Raw genomic sequence first — 27,320 nt, 5'->3', positions numbered from 1 at the left:
TCTAAGTTACAAATACATCTATTAATCAGCCACTTCACTTTGGCGTGATTTATTTCCAGGATGGCAAAGCCGAATTGTACTCTAGAAAAGTGAACATTGTTTATGCATACCAGTACTTTTCCTGTTAGGTCAGATGAACAACCTTCAGGTACAAACTCACTTCTCTGTACTTTTTCAAAAGCCAGCTCTTTCAATTACAAACTATTCACAACAACATGGTATAATTCAAAATATATTTATCCCACTAATAAAGGTCAAAGGAGTTTAAATGTTCTGGCTTATTTCAAGGCCTCCAAGAAATCTATAATTGATACATAAATAGCATTCCTCCGACATACAGGAACAATACATCTGATACCAAAAGAAAGTACATACCAAATATTGCACCATTCCTTTCTCCATTGCCTGAGTCTTGTTGCCTTTCCAGTCGTATACTTCTTGACTGCTCTTGGCATACATAGATTGTTAGACGTGGCCTAACAGACCTAGAATGTAAAGAAAAATAAATATTCCTTTAAAGACTACTGAGGACGTATGCTCATTTTATTATATTACTGTAACACTATTCTTTGCAAACTACTTACGATTTTATCAAATATTGTTTAGTCTAGTAACTAATCTCAGAACCATTGAAATTATCCCGATGTTGGCAAATAAATTCTTAAATTTAAATTAAAGCAGTAAGACATTGATGTATGGTGTAATTTTTGTAAAACAACTACCGGAGTAGCAGAAGTAACAGCAAGTTAACATAATCTATTATGCCAGTTTAATTCACAGTTAGAAAATCTGCAATGGTTAATATTTAGTAGCCATGACCTCAAGAACTTTAGTTTGGTTATAGCTCACCTAAATGAGAAGATTTGTCTCTTGGCAACAAACCCATCCGTCTTCAAGAAATCAGAACTGCCCAACTGCATTGCTACCAGTCTTACAGTCTACCTTTGAGCTCATCAGTGCCTGCATCATATCTGTGGCCTGCCCTGAAGGTGTACAACAAAACATTCTTCTTTTGAGCACAGTACTTCCAACTCTCGCATGAGCTCACACAGGCATATGCCAATCGAAAATCTAAATTAGCATCTCCCAAACCCTCTAGTCTAAGACAGACTTTTTTATACGACTGACATAGGTAGAGCTGACACCGATAAACTATTTACCTTGATTTAAGTGCATTGTAAAGCCGAATTCCATCAGCAGGACCACAGATTTGTACCAGATCTTCTCTTGTCAACTTCAGTAAATCAGCACCTACAAAGAAACATATAGAATGTATCTAGAGTAGAAAGCTAGTCTGGCAATTTACAAAATAAAACTGCCTTGCAAAGATAGATCACAATATTTCTGAATAAGTTATTAGTAACTTTTGCTAATATAATGATTTGGCTTTAAGGAATTCTAAGCAAACTTAAGTTTAATTTGATATACACTTAATCTTTCTGCCCATTTAAAGCCAGTAATTAACAATCAGTCTGCATTAAGGTAATTCAGAGCACACTTACAAGATGTCTTAAAACACACTTCAGAAAAGCACAGAAAAAATGAAAACTAAGAAACATGATTATTTCCTGATGAAGATTATGTTAATGGCATAACCAAGGTCATATTAAGTTGTTTCACTGCTATTTTTTTCACTGTAACAGCTGCTAATACTACTTCTGCTTAAACTGCACAGCAGTGGATGTTGCAGTACCCCCATGTCTATAACACTTAGCTGAAACAAAATCCATACATATCTAACTACTTCTGTCTGGATAAATTCAGCTGGTTTCAGGGAGGTGGTTGAACATCATTTTTTGCTATATGCCAACCAATAGTACCTACATGAAGAACAGTCCCTTCTCACCGCCATATCATTCTCTGGGTTTACATGGAGTTAACTGGTGCCATGAACCTTGACAGGGAGAAAGAACCTATCCCATTGCTCTGCCTCAGATATTTAATGGAACTTGTTACTTCCTAATTCTTGAAGCCCTGGTGGACAACCTCTGAAATAAGAGATTGCTGGGGGCATTTGCCAGGATTGCTCTTGAGCAATCTTCTCCAGTCACTGATCCATGGGAGCTCCTGGCTTACTGAGGAGCTCCAGGAGATGAAGTGGCAGAAGAGATGCCTAGAGCAGGATTTCTCAACCAGGGTTCCGTGGAACCCTAGGTTCCGCAAGCGGTCACTAGGGGTGACCTCCCTCTTCCCTGGGAGATCACGATTTATTTAAAAAATTATTTCAAATTTGGGCATTAAAGAGGTAAGTTTCATTCTTTATTTTTAGTTTAAGAACACTGTTAATGCATATATATAGGCCTACACATGGAACAAATACACTAATTTTGTAACTTCTGGCTTATATTTGAGCCTGAATGTGCCGGGGTTCCCCTAGGCCTGAAAAATATTTCAAGGGTTCCTCCAGGGTCAAAAAGTTGAGAAAGGCTGACATAGAGCAATGCCAGCATAAGAAGAAAAACAGATGTGACCAAACAGGTAATTCTGAACCTACTTTGTGATCACAATACTGCCCACCTTCCCTTAACTGTCAGAGCAGAGAGATACAGATGTTACGTTATGTCAAGCTCTCGGTACCTCTAGGCAGCCTTCAGCGCCATTAACTATGGTATTTACCTGGACTGATTACAAGGAGTGGGAGGCACTGTTCTTGAATGGTTCTTCCTGAGTAGCTGCTTACATTTCGTGGTAATGACTGGGGAAAGGTCAAGCTCTTGGCCACTACATTATTGGGTGCTACAAGGCTCAGTCTTCTCCTCCACTATTGTTTAACATCTATATGAGGCCACTGGGAGAGGTCATTCACTAGCACAGGATGAGATATTAATAAGTTAAAGATAACCAGTTATCTATCTCCACCCTGGGTTGGGCAGGAGATACAGTAGAGATCCTGAACTGGTGGCTGGAAGCTGTTAAGGTCTGAATGAGGAGAGACAATCTTAGAATGTATTTACTGATGTTTGTTTTTAATCTTTCTAGAGTGATACCATAAGCCACTCAGATTCTGTGGAAATAGAGCATATAAGTTGTAGTAATAATACATACATTCATAAAAACATACATACCTTTATACTATTCTGTCAATAGGTATCAAAACCCCTTAATTAGATGCACTATTTAGGGACCAAAATGGATTTCTTTTTAGCTGCATTTAAGGAAATGCTCTATGAAAAACAACTTCCAAATTTAAAAAAGTTGGGACAGTTATCCAATGTTTCTATTTTGTTCTTAGTTTTCAAAGTAGGAGTTTCTCTGGTTATAGTTCTGTGCTGTTTATGTTTTACTGCTTTAACTTGGGATATCAGCTGCTTTTCTCCTCCTGTACAAAATTAAAGGAAAGTGTTCTTGCTTTCTGATTATCTACAGAATAATGATCAGTGTATAGCAATGGGACTTTAAAGAGAAGGCTATATAAGCAGCCAATCTGCTTGCAGGTAGGGTGTAGAAAGGTGTGGCACTTGGGGTTGGGGGGTAAAGCCAAACTTACACTTTGTGGTGATTCAACTCTTTTAGCTCTTATAATCAAATCCTAAGCTCTAACTTGACAAGTAAATTGATAGTACTGAAAAGGAGTTGTTTCTATTTACTTATCTGCATAAATGACAATCAGATATAGACTGACACGGCCAAAGTTGCAGATTGTTCAGCCTTAGGATGAGAACCCAAGCAGAGGTTATCTCCAAATTGGTTTGGCAATGAAATGGCAAATAAATGTGGAACAACAGATAGATGTAGACTCGATCCAAAATGATCTTAGCCCCCATTGAACTGATGAGGTCTAAATAGGTAGTAATTTGGCAAAAATCTTTGAATCATAGCCAATTATTCACTCTATGGACACATGAAAAAATGCATTCTGCTCCCTTTCAGATTCAGTACGGTCATTCCTACCAGCTAGGTGTGCTATAAAATTACCAATGAAATCAGAAAGACAGGACAGAACCTTGGACATAATGTGATCTATAAGCAGACACACATGAATTTAAACTTATATTATCTACTTTTAAAATACAAAGTAAACTTTGTAAAATATTTAACTACCTGAGAAATTGGAAAACACCCTTGTATAAGTGGAAAATCTATGTTTAAGCAGCCACTGCTGGGTTTCCTGGATTGTGGCTGATGGATGAAGTTGCTGGGAGAAAGGGGAATAAGCAGTATACAACGTTATTATTTTTCCAAGACACTAAATCTGAAAATAGTATGACAAGTTTCATGATAGTATGACAAATTGATACTTACCTCACCACCTGCTAGAGGAATGCCTTCTCCTTGATGATTTGGAGATGATGAATTACTGAATAGGGAGAAATGTGACAAAGGAAAATCACAAAGTTAAAAAAGTTCCTGGAATCAGGGATCTGATTCAGTAGGGTATATCTGAACTACTTTCCCATTAGCTGTTTTCCCACAGCAACTCTAGTTTCCAACTTGAATGTAATGAAACACAAAAACAATAAACCTCCTGGGAGCTTTTTTCAGAATCTGGCATTTGGGTTGTCATAAGCAGTGCTTACAACAATCTAAGAGGATTTTGTAAAATGATTTCATTTGTCATGCTGAAGACATAAAAATATTGGCATTAGACACAATTGGGTTAGTTATGCTTATCTATTTATTTACAGTTATTTGTATGCCATCTTTGTGTGACTTTTGGCTTACAATAAACTTTCAAAAAAGTATACAAACAAAACCATGGTAAAAGCATTAAGCACTATTAATAAGAACTGCAATAACACCTGTGGTTACCAATGGGCTGGTTTTCCTATCTGAATGCCTTCACCATTTTATAGAAATGTTTCTGGGCAAGAGTACCTCTAGTCTTAGGGGGTAAGTTCCTCTAGAGGGAGGCAGTTGCCACTAAGAATGCAGTTATCTGCGTCCCAAACTCCATGATGTCATTTGACAAAAACAAGTAGCCAGAGCATCCTAGCACTGCTAGATCATAGAGAGTGGGCAGATTATACCAGAAGATGGTCTCAAAGGTGTCAAGGGCCAAAGCCGTAGTAGGCTGTATCACCAGCACCTTGAACTGGGCCTGGAAGCCTACTGGTTAGCAATGCAGCCCCTGCAATATTAGTGGAATCCTGCTAAATCTGTCAGCAGGTGGGCTGCTGATTCTGTGCCAGCTACAGTTTCTGAGTTGACTTCAAGGGCAATCCCAGGTAAAATGAATTGCAGTAGTCTAGCTGAGTTTACAAAGGTATGGGTTAATGTCTTCAGTGCTTCCTGGTCCAAGAAAGAACAAAACTGCTATATTTGGTGAAGCTGGCCAAAGATTCCCCTGACCATGGCTTCCACCTATTTTTCTAGGAGGAGCTGTGAGTCAGAGAAAAAGCCCAGATTATGCATCACCTCCATCAAGAACTATACATGGAATATCCATCATACCAGCAGCTTTCTGAACCAGCAATAACTCTGTTTTGCTGGGATTCAACTGTAGTCTGCTTCATCCCATCCAGTCACTTGCTTCAGGCACCAGGTTGAGAAACATAACACACACACACACACTTCCACCTGAGGCTGGCAGATAAAGTGAGCACATCAGCATATTGATATCTAAACCAAAACTAATGGAGGACCTCTCCCAGCAGTGATATATGGATGTTAAACAAATAACAGAAGGGGTCAAGGCCTGAGATACTACACACTAAAGTGCCCAAGGGCTTCACCTATTCTCTCTAAACTATAAACAATATTGACTGGAACTGCCACTCAAGAACGAGAGGAGCTACTGTGAAACAGTATCCCCAATTTCCAAATCTGGCAAGTAGCCCAAAATGATTCCATGATCAACAGTACTGAATGCCATTAAAAGATCTAGCAGGATCAAATGGGGCATACTATCTACCTCCAAGTCCTATCACAGGTCATCAGTAAGACTGTTTTAATCTATATTTCTCATAATGTAGCAAGAAATCCTGCAGGTTCCCTAGATATTCTCAAAACCTTAATTAGCAAGGAACTCCCCTCCCCTCCTATTTCCTCTTTATTTTGATGATGCACCACATGATATAATGTAGTAAAGGGTATGCTTAAAGCAAAGAATGCTACCACATAATTGTATAACATTTCTGACTGGCAATATTGTTTTTGCAATAGCACTTAACATTATCCTGAATTTCAGTCTTGATTTAAGATAGCGTATCAGCTTAGAAGTCAAACATACCTGTCTGGGACACTGTAAGTAGTATGTGGAGAAGAGGTAAAAGCTGGTGTTGGGGTAGGGCTATTATTCACAAATGCAGTAGGCGTATCGGGCCATGGTGAACACTAGAATAAAGAAAAATATTAAACAGCAGTTTTACCATTACCATTAGGATTGCATTGGAGACGTTTAGCTCTTGCTTTAACTTTTACAAGTTTCAATCCTCATTCTATTACATAATCATATCATCACTTATTTGTTATGCATGCACTTATAAGATCTTCACTAAGTTGAAAATGTCTTCATTCTTTGTATTATACACAGGCTTGTTCTCTCATGTAATTTAGTAACTGAAGGGATTCCATTTGGCAGAATAATGGTCAAAGCTCTATTTTTAAATTCTGTACAAAGTACTCTGAGTTAGTGCCCATATCTATGGAAAAGGCAACAATGAGAAAGCACAATGTGAGTTTTACAACAAATAATCTTAAGCATTCTGATTACCAATTCAGTATTTGAACTAAAAAAGTTTCTCAGAGGTGTTTTCATCTTTTTAAGACAACATGATTAAAATGTAATTGGAGATTTTTGCTTATAGTAAATTACTGATTATTTTAAAGGCAAGTGGATTCTGTAGAAAAGTACCAAGAGACTAAGTGTATGCACATTACGCATTATGAATGTCTTGTCAATAGGTTTTATTGAGAAGGCTAGTACATATTAGAAAATGAGACTTTCAGAAAACTGTGAACTTTTGAAACTCATCTAAACTAGGCAGAGCTTCAGATTCATAGATAGCCCCTGTCTGCAACTCCTTAAAGCAACTGCATCTCCAGGATCCTGAAGCTGCAATCCTGGGAAAAGACACATGTGTTTAAGGAGTTGCTGGCAGGTGCTGCACGTGAACCTCAGAGCATTCTGTTGTATTGGAATCTAAAATGCTGCATAAGCCTTAAACTATCAATTGATGGCAAACCATTTTTGCTTGAGATGGGAAAATTGGAAATTAAGTACCACTTTTCAAAGTGAACTGGTGGATCACATGTTAGTGATGGGTGTGATGTAGATGCACAGGGACCATGCAAGTAAAAAGAAGTAAAAACAGTCTTGTAGCATCAGTACAGTGCTATATCAGGGACAGATGGCACTACAACTGCTGCCAGTTATCACCACTCTTCTTCTCACATATTTTCTTAGGTAAGCTTAACTCACTTAGGGCCACCGTTTTTAGATTCCAAATCTCATAATCCTTAACCACTAACAAAGGGAACTGGAGTTTACACATATGGAGTGCACTGGTTTCCTTTTGTTGATTTAAAGAAACAGCAAAACCATTCTCAGCAGAGAATTTTGGAAGACCAGCAATTGCATTCATTGCTGTGACTACTGAATACCCATGTAAACAGTGCACTATCTCTTTAGCCATCCTGCCATCTTCTATACATAACCTTCTTGCTCCTCAGCAGTGAAAAATGGCAACAAAATGAAATATAAATGCGCTACTGATAGCAGAGAAACATGGTATTGACAACACTTTGTTCATTTCTGATGAGCAAGATGGGGCTATGTATCTCTTATCCCCATTTAAGTCAATGCAAATATATATTTCAGGTTATAACACACCATCTATTAGTAGCCATTTATATTGTTTCTTCCAAACAAAAACACTGGTTGTTCTTGTTTTGATACACTCTTTAAAGCTATATTGGTTTAATATAGAATTAGTACCCAGAATTATAAAAAGGTTTAATTAAATCCTTTTTTAAAATAATTAAATTTAAAAAAACAATTAAAATAATTTTAAAATATTTTTTTTAATAATTAAATCCAAGAGCCTCGTGTGGCGCAGAGTGGTAGGCGGCAGTATTTCAACCAAAACTCTCCCCATGACCCAAGTTCGATCCCAGCAGAAGCTGGATTCTCGGGTAGCCGGCTCAGGTTGACTCAGCCTTCCATCCTTCCGAGGTCGGTAAAATGAGTACCCAGCTTGCTGGGGAAGCTGACTGGGGAAGGCAAAGGCAAACCACCCCGCTCTATGGTCTGCCAACAAAACGTCGCAAAAGCGGCATCACCCCAAAGGGTCAGACATGACTCGGTGCTTGCACAGGGGACCTTTCACCTTTCACCATAATTAAATCCATTTTGAAATGTACAGCTTATATTGTATTTTATATTTATTGTATTGTTAAAGGACAATTACAATAAATTGAACGTATAACATTTTAATTTATAATATGTACTGCCTAGATTATGGAGGTTATGCAGAGACTAACAATAGGGTTATCATTAAAATAAACTGCTCAAATCAGTGCACTGGACACAAAAAGCATCAATTTTCAGTTAATATTTATTTTTTCGCATGATTAAAGCTTCTTTTTCATGCCAATTTATTAATTTTTTCATTTATTATCAAACTACCCTTATCTTTAACACTGCACATTTAAAATTGCTAATAAAGCACATTTAAATACATCAATAGCTTTTAAGCCTTTTATTCTTTCCAACCCACTGGAATCTTGGAAAGAAATAATGTACAGGGGGTTCTAACTGCTCATGAGTAGACAACTCTCCAAATACTGAACAGAACAGGGCTGAATCTGGGAAGAAAAGCTGGCAAAATGAGTTCAAAAACTGCCTGGACCTGATGAGGAACTGCAGGAAAAAAAATCCTGAAAAAAATTCCCCCATGCATCCCTATGGGAGAGGCAGATGGTGTGGCTTGGAATGTTGCCAAGTCCTTGATTCTAAACCCTCCTCCCTCTTCCTTCCTGGTCATATGACCACAGTGTTGCTGCTATTAAGGAGCTGGAAAGAATTCCAGAAGCCATACTCTGCATGCTTTCCCTACCTTGTTGAAAAGTTACACTTGGGAGAACACATTTGACTAGGCAAAGTTTGCAAATTGCTCATTACTTTCCAGGTGGGCTTTTACTGTTGTCTATCTTAGCCAAGGCAGATTTGCAATTCCTGGTACTTAATGAAAAAATGTATTATCTGACTATAACTGTCATGACTACTGATGGCGAGCTGGAAGGGGCCTCTATCCAGGGGGGAAAACGCATGCGTAGTACTGAGGAATTAAGCAGCCATTCAAAGAGACACAGATCAGACCCGCCTTAACTTTTGGGGTTTATCTGTCTGGGTTTTTCCCACGCTTCTTCAGTTTGTTAGGATTCTGTTTTATGTAGCAGTAATAAACACTAGAGACCTACTCCTCGTCTCAGCGTGATTTCTGACTGTTAGGACAATAACAATCCTCATCTCAGAAAGCCATCCATGCTAAAGCTATAGGAAAAGAAGGACTATTGTCAGGTGCAGCCCAAGAGCAACGAAGAATCAGTCCATTCAAACTCCAGTTCTTTATTTGCTCACACCGTATAGACAGAATCTTGCCAGACTAAAGCTACCCTACATAACCTAAGGGGAAATAACCTGGGAGACTCTAGGGCAGGGCTTTCCTGAACCTCTTCATTTTCCCACCATTGCCTCCTGGACTGTGCCTCCACTTTATCTCCTCCGCCTCCTTGGAATGTGCTCCCTCCTTCCTGAGAACCAGGGGCACCATCGAACCACAAATACGTTAAGAACATGGGAAATTTTAACCTTCTTATTCATACAAAGCCCACAGGATTCAAGAACAGGCCTATGAAAAGAGATCTGTCACCTTGATCATTCATTCTGTTGTCTGATACATGGATTTTACTATCCTAAAAGCTAGCAATTGCTCTAGTCTTTCCTGAAGCCTCAGTGTTGGCATATTGATAAGGCAGGATCAATAAAGATCACCCTGAGGTTATACTAATACCTGGTAACATCTTTCTATTAAAATCATCAATCTAGTTGCTTTATTCCAAATGAGCAAGGAAGCTAAACTGAAACCTGACTGCTCTCTGGACTGTATGGGTGGGAATGTCCTGATTTCCCCAGAGGAAGTAACTAGAAATTCTGGGCTGGTATCTGATTAGTGGAATTGCTTTTGATCACAAGACTTGCCATAACCTAGGGAAAGGATACAAATATCTTTGGCAGAGTCCCCACTGAACAAAAGTATGATGCAATAGTTAAGAGTTGGACTCAGGCTCAATTTATCAACCATGAAGCTCACTGAGAAACCTTACTCATCAAATTTCAATTCAATCTATGTTATAGGACTATCATCAAGATTCAATGGATGAAGGTAATGTAATATAACCTTGATCTCCTTCTAGGAATAGTGGGATTAAAAAAGATGTATAGTTAGTTTTTTAAAGATATGATTCTGGAATTGTTTTTACTGTAAGACAACACTAATGAGGAATTGCCAGCTGGTAGCATACAAAGACAACAGCAGCATTCTACCATCAGCCTCTTTAAGGATGGGCAGGGTTGGCGTGCTACAGGAATATGCATATGGGCCCAGTACAGAGGATTTGGGAACCTAAATACTATTCTTACTAAAGACTGTAAGCACAACAAAAAGACTTCAGCTATTCAGGCAGAATGACTCTTAAATGGCAGCGGCTTCCATTCTAACTCTCTTAGACAATCACCTTTATTACAAGTAAAAGAGGGTTATATTAGCACTGTTCATCAACTTGTGTGAAAAAATGTACATATTAAGTATATGTACAATCAAAGTAACCGAAACTAAGAATTTTTGCAGCTTTTATATTAAAAAATACCAAGAAATGGAAACAGTGTAATCAGAAAGGCAAGAGGATCTCTACTGCAACCACTTTGATGAAACAGTTTGTGAAAACATGCAAGCCAAAATAAGGAAATACACATCTCAACTAATTAATTACTGCTACATCTGATTTCATTAATTACATATGAGATATTGGCTTTCAAGAACACAATTATTCAACACAGCCATTTCATGTGTAAACTACAGCTCTTGATTTTTATAAGAGTCACAGGCCTGCTAACATTTTACTTAGGTGTTAGATTTAGGAAGCATTTCTCACTAGGAAATAAGTATGAAGCAATTTGCAGTAAGCAAAAGTGAATAGAATTAAGCCAACCCAGGAAAAATCTTTGTTTTGGATCTTGGATGATAGAAATTGGTCCTATATCTAACACTGCACAAGATAACTTGCACAATGAAAAGTAAGCAGAAGTCCCTTACACTGCCTCGCTTTGCCAGAGAATCACCGTAGTCTGCTGGCAAAGTCCGCTTGCTGGACTTTTTCTGCTCATGTTCAACTGCATCTTCAATTATAGGCTCAAGCCTCATCTGGACAAACACCAAAGATGTGGATCAATTTCTTTTCATTATACAGTGAGGAAAAATTTTAAAGCCTTTTAAAAACTTCTGCAATCTTTAGAAAGCTATAGAAAACTCACTGGTGTTTAAATAAAAAGAAATACAAAAGCCCAGTGAGGCTCTGCCCATGAATTCATTAACTTTTAAATACAATTGTGGGCCCAAACTGACAAGGAGAAAACAAATCCTAATACAGTATTTTCAGCACTGGGTTTTAAGATATGTACATGAGATTTCTTTGAGTAAAACTAAATGTTTTAACAAAGTACCTACTTTTCTTGATCCTAAATCTTACAGATCTTCTGTTTCTTTATGATCTACATCTGTCAAATAAACTTTACCTTTACATATATTTTGCTTAAGCCCCACCCTTTGAGAACCTAACTTACTGCTTTAAGTATGTCAAGCGTACTTTGTATCGTTTCTCTCAACAAATAAAACATTTCATTATTATTACCTCAGTGAGAATTGTAGTGTCGTATGAAGGCTGATATTTTTCTTTTTCATGGGCAGTTCGCTTCTCCATCTTTTCTCTATCTGTTTTTTGTTTTCTGTCTGCCCCTTTTGGCTGAAAACAAAATTATACCCCGACCAAAAAAGAAAAAGAATGGACAAAGCATGTAGAAAAAAATTAGTACAAAAATAACTTCTATGCTGCCCTTTTCTTTTATGCCAACCCCAAAAAACCCATTTAACTCCCTTACCTTAAACACTTTGATTTGACAGCTGGCTGAATGCAGGTGATCAGTGTACTCTCCATTTTCTGCCTGTTTAAAAGTATCAACCTGAATCCTAAAAGGAACTCCTTTTTCACCTCCATGTTTACGAGGTGTAAATTCAGTGCTGATACAATGTACCTAAAAAAAAATATCAAAGAAAACCAAAGTGGACATGCAAAGATACTTTCTGTCTATAACAGAAGTTTTAGATTCATACATTTTTCTGCATTACAGTAGAAACTGGTAGATAAAACAGGTAGATAAAACACTGCATCACTTATAAAATCTACCCCAAGCCATTACCTTCTTTTTAAAAACAAGATATACATTAATGGATGATAAAGCAATTACAGGTATTACCCATGCTAGAAAAAAGGAACTCTAGATTCAGAGGCATTAAACTTTTGAATACCAAATGATGAGGACAAACAGCTGCAGAAGAAAAAGATGCTTTTACCATCATGTATTGCTTGGACCCTTTCTCTAGCAGGTTTTGAGATCCCCAGAGCACTGCTGGAAAATTTTAGTATGTGGGGCCAATGGGAGAGACAAGACAGGTGTTAAGGGTCAAAAAGCCTTCACAAAATACACCGGTTTTTACCGCTTGTGGGGAGGATGGTTAAGTGCATGCATTTTGACATTTAAATTGTCCCAAACCACTCCCACCTCCAAAAATTGGGCCAAATATTTTGGCTCTAATGATACCGGTAATATTGCATTATTGTTCATATCTACTATGGCCCTCAGAAATAAAAAGAAAAGAAAAAAGAGAGCCCTAGATCCCAATGCAAAAAATGTTGCTCCTTCTTTTAAAAGAGATACCCTTTTGAGATCCTGACAGTTTAAAGCAATAGTTTCAAAGACAGCAAACAATCAAACCTGAATAAAGGCAGATGTGCGTTTTCCAGGGTCCCACAAAAACTCAACTGCATTGAGCTGGCTTGGATTTGTTTTTATATCAATTACTCCAACAGACATAGGAATATCTATAAAATAAAGAGAAAAGATTGAAAAATCAAACAATGAAATCAAACAATGTTTTAAAACAACAAAAATAGGAATGTTATTTAAATATACAAATCCTTCTTTTTTCAGTTTTATTCTTAGGTATTCCAGTGAATCTATTACTTCTTATGACAGTTTTTTAATAAGAACTCCCCAAAATGGAACTATAATTTACAAAGGCATTCACAGAATTCTATATAACAATATATTATTTAAACCAGGTATTTAAATTTTATTATTTCATAGTAACAAAGTTCTCACTTTATTTTTATGAAGAGATTATCTTAATGCATGATTTTACCTAAATCAAGTAATCGGTCTCCAGGGCGATTCCACTTCCAGCCTTCTAGCTGCTGATGCTCAGTGTATTGTAGTCTTCTGTCATGGAACACTACTCTTATGATACTCTAATATAAAAGACAAAGAATCAACTCCCCCAATAAAAATAAAACAAAAATTATCATTTTGTTATAGTAGTATAGTTAAGGTTGCCAACTCTACATCCACTGGATTTTTCAATTTTTCATGACATACGCTGAAGTATTTTTTGACTACAAACTAATACTAACTTAGAGATCTTGGTAAGATTAGCAGATTGGAGGGCTGGAATCATAAAAGCTAAGAGTTTCCTCATCAACTTGCCAGGAGGTACAGGACATGTTTTTTTATAAAGTGATGAACATTTACAGCTGCAATGACCAGATTTAATTTGTTAAAGCGCTCAGGCAATCATAATTTAATCTCTGAATCAATTTTACTTTCTCTTCCTTGACCTGGTGCCCTTAATATATATTGAGGTTGTTTCCAGTCAGCTGGGAAACCTTGGAATTGTAGTCCCAATACATCTGGAAGACAACACATCAGGGAAGATTAGAATTGATAATTGCAGACTGAATGTTACTTGACTACTGTGTAATACACACATTTGTATCAGGTAATCCATAAAACAAAACAAAACAAAACTTCTACCCCAGGAAAGAATTCCAATTTTCTAACCAGAATTTTTTCTACTAGGACTTATGGATAATCAATTACAAAAGACTCATGAAAGACTGGTTTTGTATATGATAACTGCAGCAAGACCATTATATGCACATTGGAGAAATACCAAAATACCTACAACAGAGGAATGGATTGTGAAGATGGCAGAATTTGCAGAAATGGCAAAATTGACCTGTTTGATCACAACAAGTATTTTTATAAAAGACTGGAAACCTTTTATGGACTTTTTGCTGAAAATGGGAAAAAATGAAATGGTAATTTCTGGATTTGCTGATTAAAAGGGTTGAATATGGGATAGAGGGGAATTATGTGATGTAACCTTAGAGAGGGAGGACGGATAATGTTGGTTTATAACTGCTGTAAAGAAGATCAGAAGTCGCTTCTTTAATTGATTTTCTTTTATTTGTACTGCTTTTCACACTTTTTTCTTTTTCTTAACTCTCTTTTATATATGTTCTTCAGTTTATCTTTCATTCATGTAAAAATCTTTAAAAAAAATTATATTAAAAAAATAGAAAGAACTCCAATTTTCTGAGCCAATCCAAACTGGTGAGCATTACTAAACCCCAAACTTAGATATGACTGATATTATCTCTCATATTAAACCATTGTACAAACAGGTTAAAAAGTTCCTGGTGTGTTTTTTTTTTTTTTTAAATCACCATTTCATATATATACTTATATCTTATAAAGTAACTGAAATAATGAGTTCTCTGTTACTTTCGCAAAGAAATTCTTCAATCGTACAATAGAACAACTAACAAAAAGAGCTATGTAATCACATGCTTGCAGCTGCTTTCAACTTTATTTTCCCCTCCTGATAAAGTTATCAGGAAGAAATACTGGAAGAGGAACGTTCTCTTCTCAAACCTGTCAGTGCAGAGCAGAATATTTTAGACGCTTCCTCCTTACCCACATAGCTGCATTTTAACACCCAGAGCAACAAAATGTTACTGTAGAAAGCAGCCTGAATGGTCAGAGAGAATTTCAAAGAAACAGGAGTCAAGATTGAGCTACCGACATACCTTTACCAGTTTCCCATTGATTTCTGGCATATCTCCCATTTTTCGATTATCTAACAGCCGAATTTCATAGGACTGACCTTTCAAAAGAAAAAGAAAAAGGTGTGTTTGTGTATGTATAATTAAATATTTTTATACAAGATTTTAGACTTGTTTTTCTTTAAAAAAAACTGATTGGCATTTGTTAATTACAAGAAAAAGTGATACACTATTTGCTTTTCTGTTTAGGGCAAAGCAGAATAGGCATGAAAAAATACATTGTGTGAAAACCAGTACCAGTTCCTCTCTCAAATTCTCAAGGTCCTTTTGAAAAAGTGAGAAAGAAGGAAAAGACACTGAGATTGTAAGTTGGCAATTGATGCAAAGAGATCCACCAAACAAATGCTACTTCTGAGCAAAACTCTGGAAGAGATGTTCACAATGCAGCACTTTTAAATTGTTAAAGGAGCTACGTCTTTTGCAAAGCTTAGTCATTCACTTCAGAAGCTGTTCGCAGCTGTGTCTGTATGCATGTACATGCAGAGCCACTTTACTTTTGCTAGGCACAGCCCAAATAAATGCTAGCTATCATATCTGAGATTCACACAATGTTCTGGAAGCTAGATAATTATACAGTTTTGATTATCAGCAGTATCGACTAACCCCATCCTATACATAGCCAAAGCAAAAAGAAGGTTGTCAAAACAATCGTAATTTTGCAAACTATATACCACCATCTTCAGCAAAGGATCGTTACCTTGTCGTGGTGCTGGAGCTTGAGCACCTCAATGTTGCCATGAGCTAAACCGTGAAGGGCCACCCAAGATGGGAAGGTCATGACAGAGAGGTCAGACTAAATGCGATCCCTGGGGAAGGTAATGGCAACCCACCCCAGTATTCTTGCCGTGAAAACTAAATGGATCAGTACAACCAGAGATATGTCGGTATACCATCGGAAGATGAGACCCCCAGGTCGGAAGATGGTCAAAATGCTACTGGGGAGGAACAGAGGATGAGTTCAACTAGCCCCAGACGTGATGACGCAGCTAGCTCAAAGCCGAAAGGACGGCTAGCGGCCGACAGTGCTGGTGGTGAACGGCGAATCCGATGTTCTAAGGATCAACACACCATTGGAACCTGGAATGTAAGATCTATGAGCCAGGGCAAATTGGATGTGGTTATTGGTGAGATGTCAAGATTAAAGATAGACATTTTGGGCGTCAGTGAACTGAAATGGACTGGAATGGGCCACTTCACATCAAATGACCACCAGATCTACTACTGTGGACAAGAGGACCACAGAAGAAATGGAGTAGCCTTCATAATTAATAGTAAAGTGGCTAAAGCAGTGCTTGGATACAATCCAAAAAACGACAGAATGATCTCAATTTGAATTCAGGGCAAGCCATCTAACATCACAGCGATCCAAATACACGCCCCAACCACAAATGCTGAAGAAGCTGAAGTAGAGCAGTTCTATGAGGATCTGCAGCACCTACTGGACAACACACCTAAAAGAAATGTTATTTTCATCACAGGAGACTGGAATGCTAAGGTGGGCAGTCAAATGACACCTGGAATTACAGGTAAGTATGGCCTGGGAGAACAAAACGAAGCAGGACATAGGTTGATAGAATTTTGCCAACTCAATTCACTCTGCATAACAAACACTCTCTTCCAACAACCTAAGAGACGGCTTTATACATGGACTTCACCAGATGGACAACACCGAAATCAGATTGACTACATCCTTTGCAGCCAAAGGTGGTGGACATCTGTACAGTCAGTAAAAACAAGACCTGGAGCTGACTGTAGTTCCGATCACGAACTTCTTCTTGCACAATTTAGGATCAGACTAAAGAGATTAGGGAAGACCCACAGATCAGCTAGATATGAGCTCACTAATATTCCTAAGGAATATGCAGTGGAGGTGAAGAATTGATTTAAGGGACTGGACTTAGTAGATAGGGTCCCGGAAGAACTCTGGACAGAAGTTGGCAGCATTGTTCAGGAGGCGGCAACAAAATACATCCCAAAGAAAGAGAAAACCAAGAAGGCAAAATGGCTGTCTACTGAGACACTGGAAGTAGCCCAAGAAAGAAGGAAAGCAAAAGGCAACAGTGATAGGGGGAGATATGCCCAATTAAATGCAAAATTCCAGAGGTGACCCAGAAGAGATAAGGAATTATTTTTAAACAAGCAATGCGCGGAAGTGGAAGAAGACAATAGAATAGGAAGGACAAGAGACCTCTTCCAGAAAATTAGAAACATCGGAGGTAAATTCCAGGCCAAAATGGGTATGATCAAAAACAAAGATGGCAAGGACCGAACAGAAGAAGAAGAGATCAAGAAAAGGGGGCAAGAATATACAGAAGACCTGTATAGGAAGGATAACAATATCGGGGATAGCTTTGACGGTGTGGTCAGTGAGCTAGAGCCAGACATCCTGAAGAGTGAGGTTGAATGGGCCTTAAGAAGCGTTGCTAATAACAAGGCAGCAGGAGACGACGGCATCCCAGCTGAACTGTTCAAAATCTTACAAGATGATGCTGTCAAGGTAATGCATGCTATATGCCAGCAAATTTGGAAAACACAGGAATGGCCATCAGATTGGAAAAAATCCACTTATATCCCCATACCAAAAAAGGGGAACACTAAAGAATGTTCAAACTATCGAACAGTGGCACTCATTTCACATGCCAGTAAGGTAATGCTCAAGATCCTGCAAGGTAGACTTCAGCAGTTCATGGAGCGAGAATTGCCAGATGTACAAGCTGGCTTTAGAAAAGGCAGAGGAACTAGAGACCAAATTGCCAATACCCGCTGGATAATGGAAAAAGCCAGGGAGTTTCAGAAAAACATCTATTTCTGTTTTATTGACTATTCTAAAGCCTTTGACTGTGTTGACCAGAACAAATTGTGGCAAGTTCTTAGTGGTATGGGGACACCAAGTCATCTTGTATGCCTCCTGAAGAATCTGTATAACGACCAAGTAGCAACAGTAAGAACAGACCACGGAACAACGGACTGGTTTAAGATTGGGAAAGGAGTACGGCAGGGCTGTATACTCTCACCCTCCCTATTCAACTTGTATGCAGAACACATCATGCGACAAGCTGGCCTTGAGGAATCCAAGGCTGGAGTTAAAATCTCTGGAAGAAACATTAACAATCTCAGATATGCAGATGATACCACTTTGATGGCTGAAAGTGAAGAGGAACTGAGGAGCCTTATGATGAAGGTGAAAGAAGAAAGTGCGAAAGCTGGCTTGTAGCTAAACCTCAAAAAAACCAAGATTATGGCAACCAGCTTGATTGATAACTGGCAAATAGAGGGAGAAAATGTAGAAGCAGTGAAAGACTTTGTATTCCTAGGTGCAAAGATTACTGCAGATGCTGACTGCAGTCAGGAAATCAGAAGACACTTAATCCTTGGGAGAAGAGCAATGACAAATCTCGATAAAATAGTTAAGAGCAGAGACATCACACTGACAACAAAGGTCCGCATAGTTAAAGCAATGGTGTTCCCCGTAGTAACATATGGCTGCGAGAGCTGGACCATAAGGAAGGCTGAGAGAAGGAAGATCGATGCTTTTGAACTGTGGTGTTGGAGGAAAATTCTGAGAGTGCCTTGGACTGCAAGAAGATCAAACCAGTCCATCCTCCAGGAAATAAAGCCAGACTGCTCACTTGAGGGAATGATATTAAAGGCAAAACTGAAACACTTTGGCCACATCATGAGAAGACAGGACACCCTGGAGAAGATGCTGATGCTAGGGAGAGTGGAAGGCAAAAGGAAGAGGGGCCGACCAAAGGCAAGATGGATGGATGATATTCTAGAGGTGACGGACTTGTCCCTGGGGGAGCTGGGGGTGTTGACGACCGACAGGAAGCTCTGGCGTGGGCTGGTCCATGAAGTCATGAAGAGTCGGAAGCGACTAAACGAATAAACAACAAAATATACCACCATTGCTTTCTAAATACAGAAGATGGGAGAAACAACAACACAAACTTAAACAAAAGGGAACAGCAAGAAAACAAAGTCCTGTGGTCATATCAAAAGTTCAACAGAATACACTTCTAAACTATTTTCTTATTAGTGGAGATGGATTCACACTTGGTCATGATTAGTGTATACAGCAATATTAAGTTAATCATGACCAAAACTTTCCAGGTATTATTAAATCTGGCTTCAATTCACTGTTCCCATCTTTGTACAGCACACAGTAGTCTGCATATATTTATGTAACGATATGAATACTATCAAATGAGCAATAATTTTAAGACAGCAAACATAGATTCTGTGTTTATTAAAATATTCCATTAAGGTGAGCCTCAGTGAAACAATATGATACATTATTTAAAAATGTATGCGTAAGATTTTATGCTAACTTAGTTATTAAAGCACACAAAATAACTTTGAACAAGTTGGGAAAACTGTATTTTCTAATAGTTGTTATTAATTTTGGATTATAGTGACATTCACAAGCTTTTTAAAAATGTATTTTTCTCTTTAACTCAGATCACTTCATATGCTTGTTCTTCAATAAGAAGACAATTTAATCTCTTATTCTGACTGCTAATCTTATTGCAGTGTTTTGTGCTTTTCAGTCTGAGAAGTAGAGTGAAATGTTACATGCACCTGGTGTCTAAACAGCCTGGGTCTTTATAAAAACTCTTTAGAAAAATGCTAATATTCCATGAATACACAATGTAAAGCAGTAACTTTTGTTATTTTTTCTTGTTAGCACTGTTTTTAACTGGGAAAAATAAATAATGTTAAGAATCTAAAACCTGTCCAAAGTTAACCCTGGGACTTCATCTGTATATAACATTTTATATTTAAGAAAACTGCTACATACAGTCACCAACATATTCCCTATAATTTCAACCAATATAAAACACACAATTAGTCTTACAAATTCTAAGTTATATTTCTCTAGCAATACTATTAACCTTGACTGCAACAATTACTTTTCTATGTAAAGCTGGCACTCTAGCTCTTTTCTTAAAGAAAGACAACACTCATATGATTCCATTGTGTCTTTATATTACAATTGCCAACTACTGGTCATATCCCACATATCTCCTGCCCTCAGATAAAAGCTCATTATGGTCTGTTCAATTAATATTTGGTTCCATATTTCAAACACTCAGTTCACCATGAATTCCAAGAATTTTCTTATTTTTCTCTCAATATCAAGACAAAAAACAAGAAGGATAAAATAGAGACTCAGGCTGATTTGAATGTGGATCTGAAAATGGATTTAAAAATGTTACGCTACAAGAATGATGTCACACTGGATTTACAAATGAAACCAGCTGATATCTTAATAATTAAAGGGGACATACAAATAATTAATTAGAAGAGTGATTGGTATAGCTTTCGTATCTTGGATTTACAAAAGAGACATCTTAAACTTGTGAAGGAGTTTCTGAGAGGAAACAAATGATAAGAAATCAACTTGTGGAAAACTATTTGAAAGGGCTAAAGATTAAGATTCTAAAAAAGTAAACAGAAGAAACAGAAAGTGGGCTTATTTGACCAAGGTTCAATCAATCAATCAATCAATTTATTACCAGTACAAGCAGAGTACTTAGTGAATATATATAAATCTAATAGAAAATAAACGAAATAATTTAACAAATGAAATACATTTCTAAAATAACCTAACTAACATCTATGAGTGAGGTCCCAGGTCCTGTCTATATTTAAATTATAAAATAGGTTAAAATATGTATGTTGCTGTTTCTGGTAGCTCTTAGTGACTGTTTTTGACTAGGACCAAATGACGATGCTTTAAAGATTTGTTTATAGGTAACAGATAAGATATGGGAAGATATTTTTTTTTTGCTGTATTTTAGAGAAAGTGGTAAGTTACTGTGTTAAAAGTAAAGGAATATAAAACTGATTTATTTGATTAAGGTCAAAATATATATGTTCTTATTTCTGGTAACTCTTAATAGACTTTTGCTGATTAGGACTGATTAATGAGATCTTATAATTTGTTTATTGATGAGAGATGAGATATGGGAAGAAGAGATCATTTACTGAAATATCAGAGAAAGTGACAAGTTATGGAGGTTGTTTGTACTTGTCTTGAGGGAGGGGGCAGTCATTTCTTTACATTTTTGTCTTTATTGCTATTTATTTTCTGTATTTTTTCTTTTTTCTTTTTTATATCCTTAGTTTGTATTAGCTTTTTATTTTTGTATTTGTACTTTAATAAAAATTATTTAAAAAAACAAAAAACAAGCAGAATTTTTGAAGATCAAGTATTTAAAAAAATAATTTCAGGATTCTGAATGTATTAAGATATTGAAATATACAAATTGTGTGTGTGTATGTGTGTGTGTTACAACCCTCTCCCTACATACACAAAAGATAAAAGCTTACCTTGATTTAAGTAAGTAAGTGTTTCATCATGCAGTTTGATTGCTGGGGAAGTTGCAGCAGACATAACATATTGAAATGGTGGATGTTTTGTGTCATTATCAGGTGGAAGGCTAGAGTCTTCTTGCTTGAAAATAGGCAGTGCCAGAACATCACTGGAATGGAAAAATAATCAGTCATTTCTCTCTCCCCTTATAAAAAACAAACATTTTGGGAAAACTGGAATACATGCAATAGTAATTTTCTTATCAAACCTAAACTTATACTACTGCTTGCACAATATAACACTCATTATTTACAACTTAGCTTGTAAAACTGCAGTATTTGACATATTCATGAGATTCAGTGACCAATCCAACCTATGATACAATTCACCAGCTACATTCACACAACATAATAAACCATAGCTTTTAAAAATGTGATTTACTGACTAAACCATAATACTGTACATTATGCTAAGCCATGAATCATGGTTCACAAACCACAATAGCTGTTTGTAACAACTATTAAGAAAAACTAACAAATAAACCAAATATTGGGTTAGTGTGATATGTAATTTCTGCCATTTTATTTGAAAATATGAATTATATATTTTATAGCCAAGGCAAACAGCATTCCAAACAAAGTCTTGAATATTTTTCCAGTGAAGATAGCAATAACCAGAGTATAGATATAATTTTTAAAAAATTCTATGGTTTATGTCTTCCCAAATGGGGATTCTATAGTAAAAAAAACAATAATTAAAACATATCTAGAAGGCACCAGAATGAAGAAAACTAATCTAGAGCATATACTGGCATTATTGTTCATGTAGACATGTTATATATAACGTGTTTTGAGTAAAGCCTTGCATTAAAAAAGTGCTTCATTTGATTTCATTATCCTTCTATTCCAAATTATTTTCTTCTCCTGTTCCCCTCACAAACCTTCATATCTCCACAATCAAATTAAACTACAAATAAAACTGTTACTGTAGCAACCACTCAGCCAGTATCAGAGTTGAGCACATCATACCCAGTAAACAAATGGACTTGAATCATGTGAACCAAAAGTAATGTTTGGTATCTCAATTACACCAACTTTCTTCTTAAGGATCAGCAGTTACCGCAGTCAACTTGTCATAACTACTGAATAATTTCAGTAGCAGAGCAGACTTTTATATAAAATTTCTTATTTGCCAAAGAAGAAAAATGAACAAGATTCCAGACAGTTCCATATATTTATAGATCAATATTATGTGTATGTAATGTTATTTGCTAACCATCATGAGATTGAGTCTTGAACCATCATCAGCGGTTTTTGGTTACATGTGACTTTTTGTTCTGCCTAATCCTAGAACTGGTTAATCTCAACTATTTGGGGAAACAAGTTGAGATCGTAACTGTCACCTGAAATTGATGTTCTCTTGCTAGGTATAATTTATTCATTTTTGAAGATAACAAGCTTAAAAAAGAAGCCATAGCATATGATCTCGTGATTGTACCAGAACAGGAACAGCTCATGAGAACTTCATGTAATTCTTAACTAAGGTTCATATAAAGGTGGTAGCCAAAGTAAGGTGTTATTTTTATAAAATGCATTTTTGAAGACAACTAATGCTATTTAAAAAAAAATCTGATCACCTTTTCAGGTAATTAACAATTACTCCCAACTTATATATTGAAAAAATGATCTCTTTGGAGATTTAGGCATCTGTAATAAGGGCGGTAGAAATGAACTTCCCCATGGCAGCATCTTTTGCCTCCTCAAATGCTACATGTTTCCTACATTATATATCCTAAATATCCTACATGAGCTTAATAACAAAAATAATAATTATATAATACAAAGGGTAAAACATCCATGGTAAGACAGACAGTTTTGTTTCATCAGGCCTTCAACCCTGGCTAGTTTTATTGGTGTTCATCCTGGGGGAGGGTTTATTGTTCTAAGTTTATTTTATTGTTCCTTTTATAATTTTGATGTGTTGTAGCCCATCCAGAGTTTTTTGATTTGACCAGACTGTAAAGGTAAAGGTTCCAGTTTAGTCATGTCCAACACTAGGGGGCAGTGCTCATATCCCTTTCATGGCCAAAGAGCCAGAACTGTCCGAAGACACTTCCACAGTCATGTGGCCAGCATGACAGTCACAGAACGCTGTTACCTTTCTGCCGAATTGGTACCTATTCATTTACTTGCATTTGCATGCTTTCGAATTGCTAGGTTGGCAAGAGCTGGGGCAAGTGCAGGAGCTCACTCTGTCACACGGTATTTGTGTCTCAAACTGCCAAACCTGCAACCTTTCAGTTAACAAGCTTGGTGTTTTAACCACAGAGCCACCATGCCCCCTTTACCTTTACCTGACCAGGCTATAAAGACTGTAAAATTAAAAAACAAACAATATAGCAGAAAAATACACAACTGCAATATCCTATCAATGTCCTAAACTTTCTGGAAGAGCTCCATTTTAACCAACTTCTGGAAGATGATCACAAGAGGGGCTAATATAATCTTTAGGGGGAGGTTATTCCAAAGAGTTTGTGGATGGGTGGATCTCAAGAAAATGTCTTCACTTCAGCCCCCATCACCTCATGAAAATGGGGAACCAGCAGGAGGCTTCTGGTTGGAGAAAACAGTCCTGCAAGTACCTAGGTGCCAAGCCATAAATGGCTAACTGACATTTGTTTCACATCATTTATATATTAATTTCAGGGATCACAACACTGTAGTTATCAATTTCTTATATCTAGGATACTCCCAGAAAAAGTTCATGAAGTTATATATTTCAGACCCCCTTCATTTAGTCAAAAATAAAAGTCAGATCAAAACAATGTAGTATATGTTTTTTTAAAAAAAAAAACTTTTTATTGACAAATTTTACAGGAATAAAAGAAACATGAAAAAATGTAAAACAGTTAAGAAAAAAGATTAAAGAAAAAGTGAAGAAAAAAGAAAAAGAACAATGTGGTATAAGTTTAAAACACGAGAAAAAGGCATCTTCTAATTATGTCACATGTTAAGAGGGCAAACCTGTTTCAAAACAGAACTGAAAGATGGGTAGCAGCCTCTAATACAAAATAGTAAGGGACTACAGAAGAGCCTCCAGTGGTAGGTGGCAGTATTGCAACTGAAACTCTCCCCAGGACCTGAGTTCAATTCCAGAGGAAGCTGGATTCTCAGGTAGCCGGCTCAGGTGGACTCAGCCTTCCATCCTTCCAAGGTCAGTAAAATGAGTACCCAGCTTGCTGGGGAAGCTGACTGGGGAAGGCAAAGGCAAACCACCTTGCTCTATGGTCTGCCAACAAAACGTCGCAAAAGCGGCATCACCCCAAAGGGTCAGACATGACTCGGTGCTTGCAGAGAGGACTTTTCACATCACAAGGGACTACAACTCACAACCCTGCTTCCTCTCTGCCAATCTGGGCTCAGGATGTATGTAACTTCTTCCCTCTTCCACAGAAAAGGATCAAGATGGCCTCGGAGATTAAAGTAAGGCTGGTAGGTGCCCAAAGTTAGCCTCCTCACCACTACCTAGGGCTGGTTCCGCAAACCCCCAGGGGAAGAACGGAGCGCAGAAAGGTGGGGGGAGAAGGAGAAAACTCTTGGCACCATTTCACCCGTTCCCGAAAGCGGAGCAGGCGATCACAACTGAGAGAAGCTCCCGAGGATGAGTAAAGCAGCCTGCCTAGCCAGCAGTGCGTTTCCCCAGGCGTCACTACGGTCTCCCTCGTAGGGAACAAAACAGTTAAGCAACTACCTCCGTCTTACAGAAGAGCCAAACTACCACCGGGAGGCTCTTCCGCCAAAAGGAAGGCGCCGACGGCGAAGGAAAGCGACTCCCGACGCAGCCGAGCTCTTCTTCCCCAACAAAAGCGGGGAGAAACCGGGCCAAGAGGAGCCTCCCGGTCCCTTCCGCTGGGACACCCACCTCATGCTGTAGGCGCCGGCGCCCAGCTCTTGCCCGATGCCGGAGAGGCTGGCATCGAAGTCGTGCGCCAGCCCGGACTCGATCACTTCGTCCATCTTCAGCACCCACGCCATCTTCCACTGGCGGCTCCAAAAGGCGGCGGCGGCGGCGAAGTCGCCCCTTCTCCTCGGGGGGGGGGGGGGGCACCGAATGCGGTCGGTCCGAGTCGGGGAGAAAACTGAAGGGGAACGCAGAAGAGAAAAGGCGAACGGAAGAGGGGAGAGGGCGGGACAGGCGAGGAGAAAGAGGCCGCCTCAGCCCCGAGGGAGCCCTCTCTCTTCGGAGAAAGCGAGGCTCGCAGGAGGCAACACCATCACGGCGGTTGCCGTGCTCAGCCCCATCCTGCGTTTTCCCACGGCGACCCTCCCAGTCGGAGTCCGGCCGCCTCTTTGGCAGCAGTGGCTCAGACCCGGGCCAGCCCAGAGCCGCCGCCGTCGCCGACCAGCCGCATCAGCGTCGCCCTCTGCTGCGGCAGCGCGGGGAACCGCCCGCGGCGACAACACCGCCACCGCTCCCGCGCGTGCCCCGCCTAGCGGGCCCCGCTCGCTCCTTCAGCGGCCGGAGCGGTTCCGGTGTCGGCGTCCCCGCCTCCTTCCTGCTGCGCGACAGCGGCGGCCACGGCAACAGCGGACCACGCACTAACAGGGCGGCCGCATCCCCCTCATCCAGCCTTGCCCCCGCTGAGGCAAGCGGCGCGGGCGGTGATTGCTTGACGCCAACGTACGGACAGCGCGGGCTGACGAATCAGAGACTGAAGAAAGGGGAATTATTCTCTTTTAAGCCAATCAGAAAGTGCTCCTGCCTCTCCGCTGTTTGCTGAAGTTCCCCCTTCACGCTCTCCTCTAGGCTGTCCTGACTACAAAACCCATAGTGCAATGCGATGCCAGAACCCGTTAAAGAAATTCTCAGGGTAGCTGTAGGGACATGCAATACTTATCCTCAGGCGCATCATCCTTGCGTAACATACCCTGAAAGCAATTTACGGCTTTTACGAGTGTGGTAAAGGCCACCGATCCCGAAAATTACCCTGAACTTTTCAGATGGTGCTGCGTTGGCTTTTTCATAAGTAGCAGTCATTATCATTATCAACATCGTAATATATACAGTAATAATATAAACATGCATTTAGCAAATCTAGACATTGCATAATGAAATTGGAGCTTTAATTTCGATTAGGTATTTTGAATTCAAAGGCAATATTAAAATATAATATTCATTAGAAACTCCTTTAATCGAATTAAGATATGATAATCTTTTAAAAACAATCCATTAAGATGTTCGATTTATAAAAGTTTAGCTGTTCCTTAATCTAGGGGTTCTCATCCTGGTGTGCGACCGGATCACGAGCAAATTTGGGGAGGATAGATCGCATATAATTAATCGTGTGCTTTCCGGGCGGCGGACGCAAAGCGTAACTGCTGCCGGAAATCGCTCATACTTTTGGCCGGACGACCCGAGAGAAAAGTCATGTTTTTCCTTTGGTTGACTGCTGTTAGGAGGAAATGCTGATCCAGAATGAAGGTGGAACGAGAAAGAATTGCAGTCGCAAAAGTAAAAGACGGATTTTAGGAATAGCACAACTCATCTTTCTCGTTAAAAACCATGGTTTTAATTGTGATGGTTTTATTTCCAACGAAAACGTTTAATTTTATAAAGTTGCCAAATTATATCACTGTTTTATTTCATATATATAGAAAGTTAAGGTGCAGTTATTTAAAAATGTGGTATATTTATTTCTTGCCCAACCTTAATGAAAGCCTTGGTTACATTTGTGTGTGTGTGTGTGTGTGTGTGTGTGTGTGAGAGAGAGAGAGAGAGAGAGAGAGAATTTTAGGGAGTCGCAACAGTGAAAAGACTGAGA

At 38.5% G+C, this 27,320-nt stretch overlaps 1 protein-coding gene across 3 annotated transcripts in view; it reads right to left on the bottom strand.

The window, feature by feature from the left end:
• The window catches only part of UBP1 (upstream binding protein 1), a 33,273-nt gene extending 7,209 nt beyond the window's left edge, over window positions 1-26,064 (bottom strand). The window contains exons 1-14 of one of the 3 annotated variants that reach the window (XR_010067978.1): window positions 25,421-26,064; window positions 21,517-21,668; window positions 15,145-15,221; window positions 13,419-13,524; window positions 12,992-13,098; window positions 12,098-12,250; window positions 11,851-11,961; window positions 11,256-11,363; window positions 6,170-6,273; window positions 4,243-4,297; window positions 4,042-4,135; window positions 1,161-1,251; window positions 850-983; window positions 376-485 (exon numbers count right to left, since the gene is read on the bottom strand). Coding sequence is in view for 2 of the 3 variants with exons in the window: in XM_063304123.1 (XP_063160193.1) it covers window positions 376-485; window positions 1,161-1,251; window positions 4,042-4,135; window positions 4,243-4,297; window positions 6,170-6,273; window positions 11,256-11,363; window positions 11,851-11,961; window positions 12,098-12,250; window positions 12,992-13,098; window positions 13,419-13,524; window positions 15,145-15,221; window positions 21,517-21,668; window positions 25,421-25,533 (1,381 nt within the window). In the remaining variant the exon portion in view is untranslated. Of the gene's footprint in view, window positions 1-375; window positions 486-849; window positions 984-1,160; window positions 1,252-4,041; window positions 4,136-4,242; window positions 4,298-6,169; window positions 6,274-11,255; window positions 11,364-11,850; window positions 11,962-12,097; window positions 12,251-12,991; window positions 13,099-13,418; window positions 13,525-15,144; window positions 15,222-21,516; window positions 21,669-25,420 lie in introns of those variants that run through there. The other 2 variants (XM_063304123.1, XM_063304124.1) reach the window with 2 other exon arrangements.
• Window positions 26,065-27,320: the final 1,256 nt, after the last annotated feature.

This window comes from Candoia aspera, chromosome 4 (genome assembly GCF_035149785.1).
Source record: "Candoia aspera isolate rCanAsp1 chromosome 4, rCanAsp1.hap2, whole genome shotgun sequence".
NCBI classification, from domain to species: Eukaryota; Metazoa; Chordata; class Lepidosauria; order Squamata; family Boidae; genus Candoia; species Candoia aspera.
The sequence above is the reverse complement of the archived record's forward strand: the minus strand, read 5'-3'. Positions and strand labels throughout refer to the sequence as shown.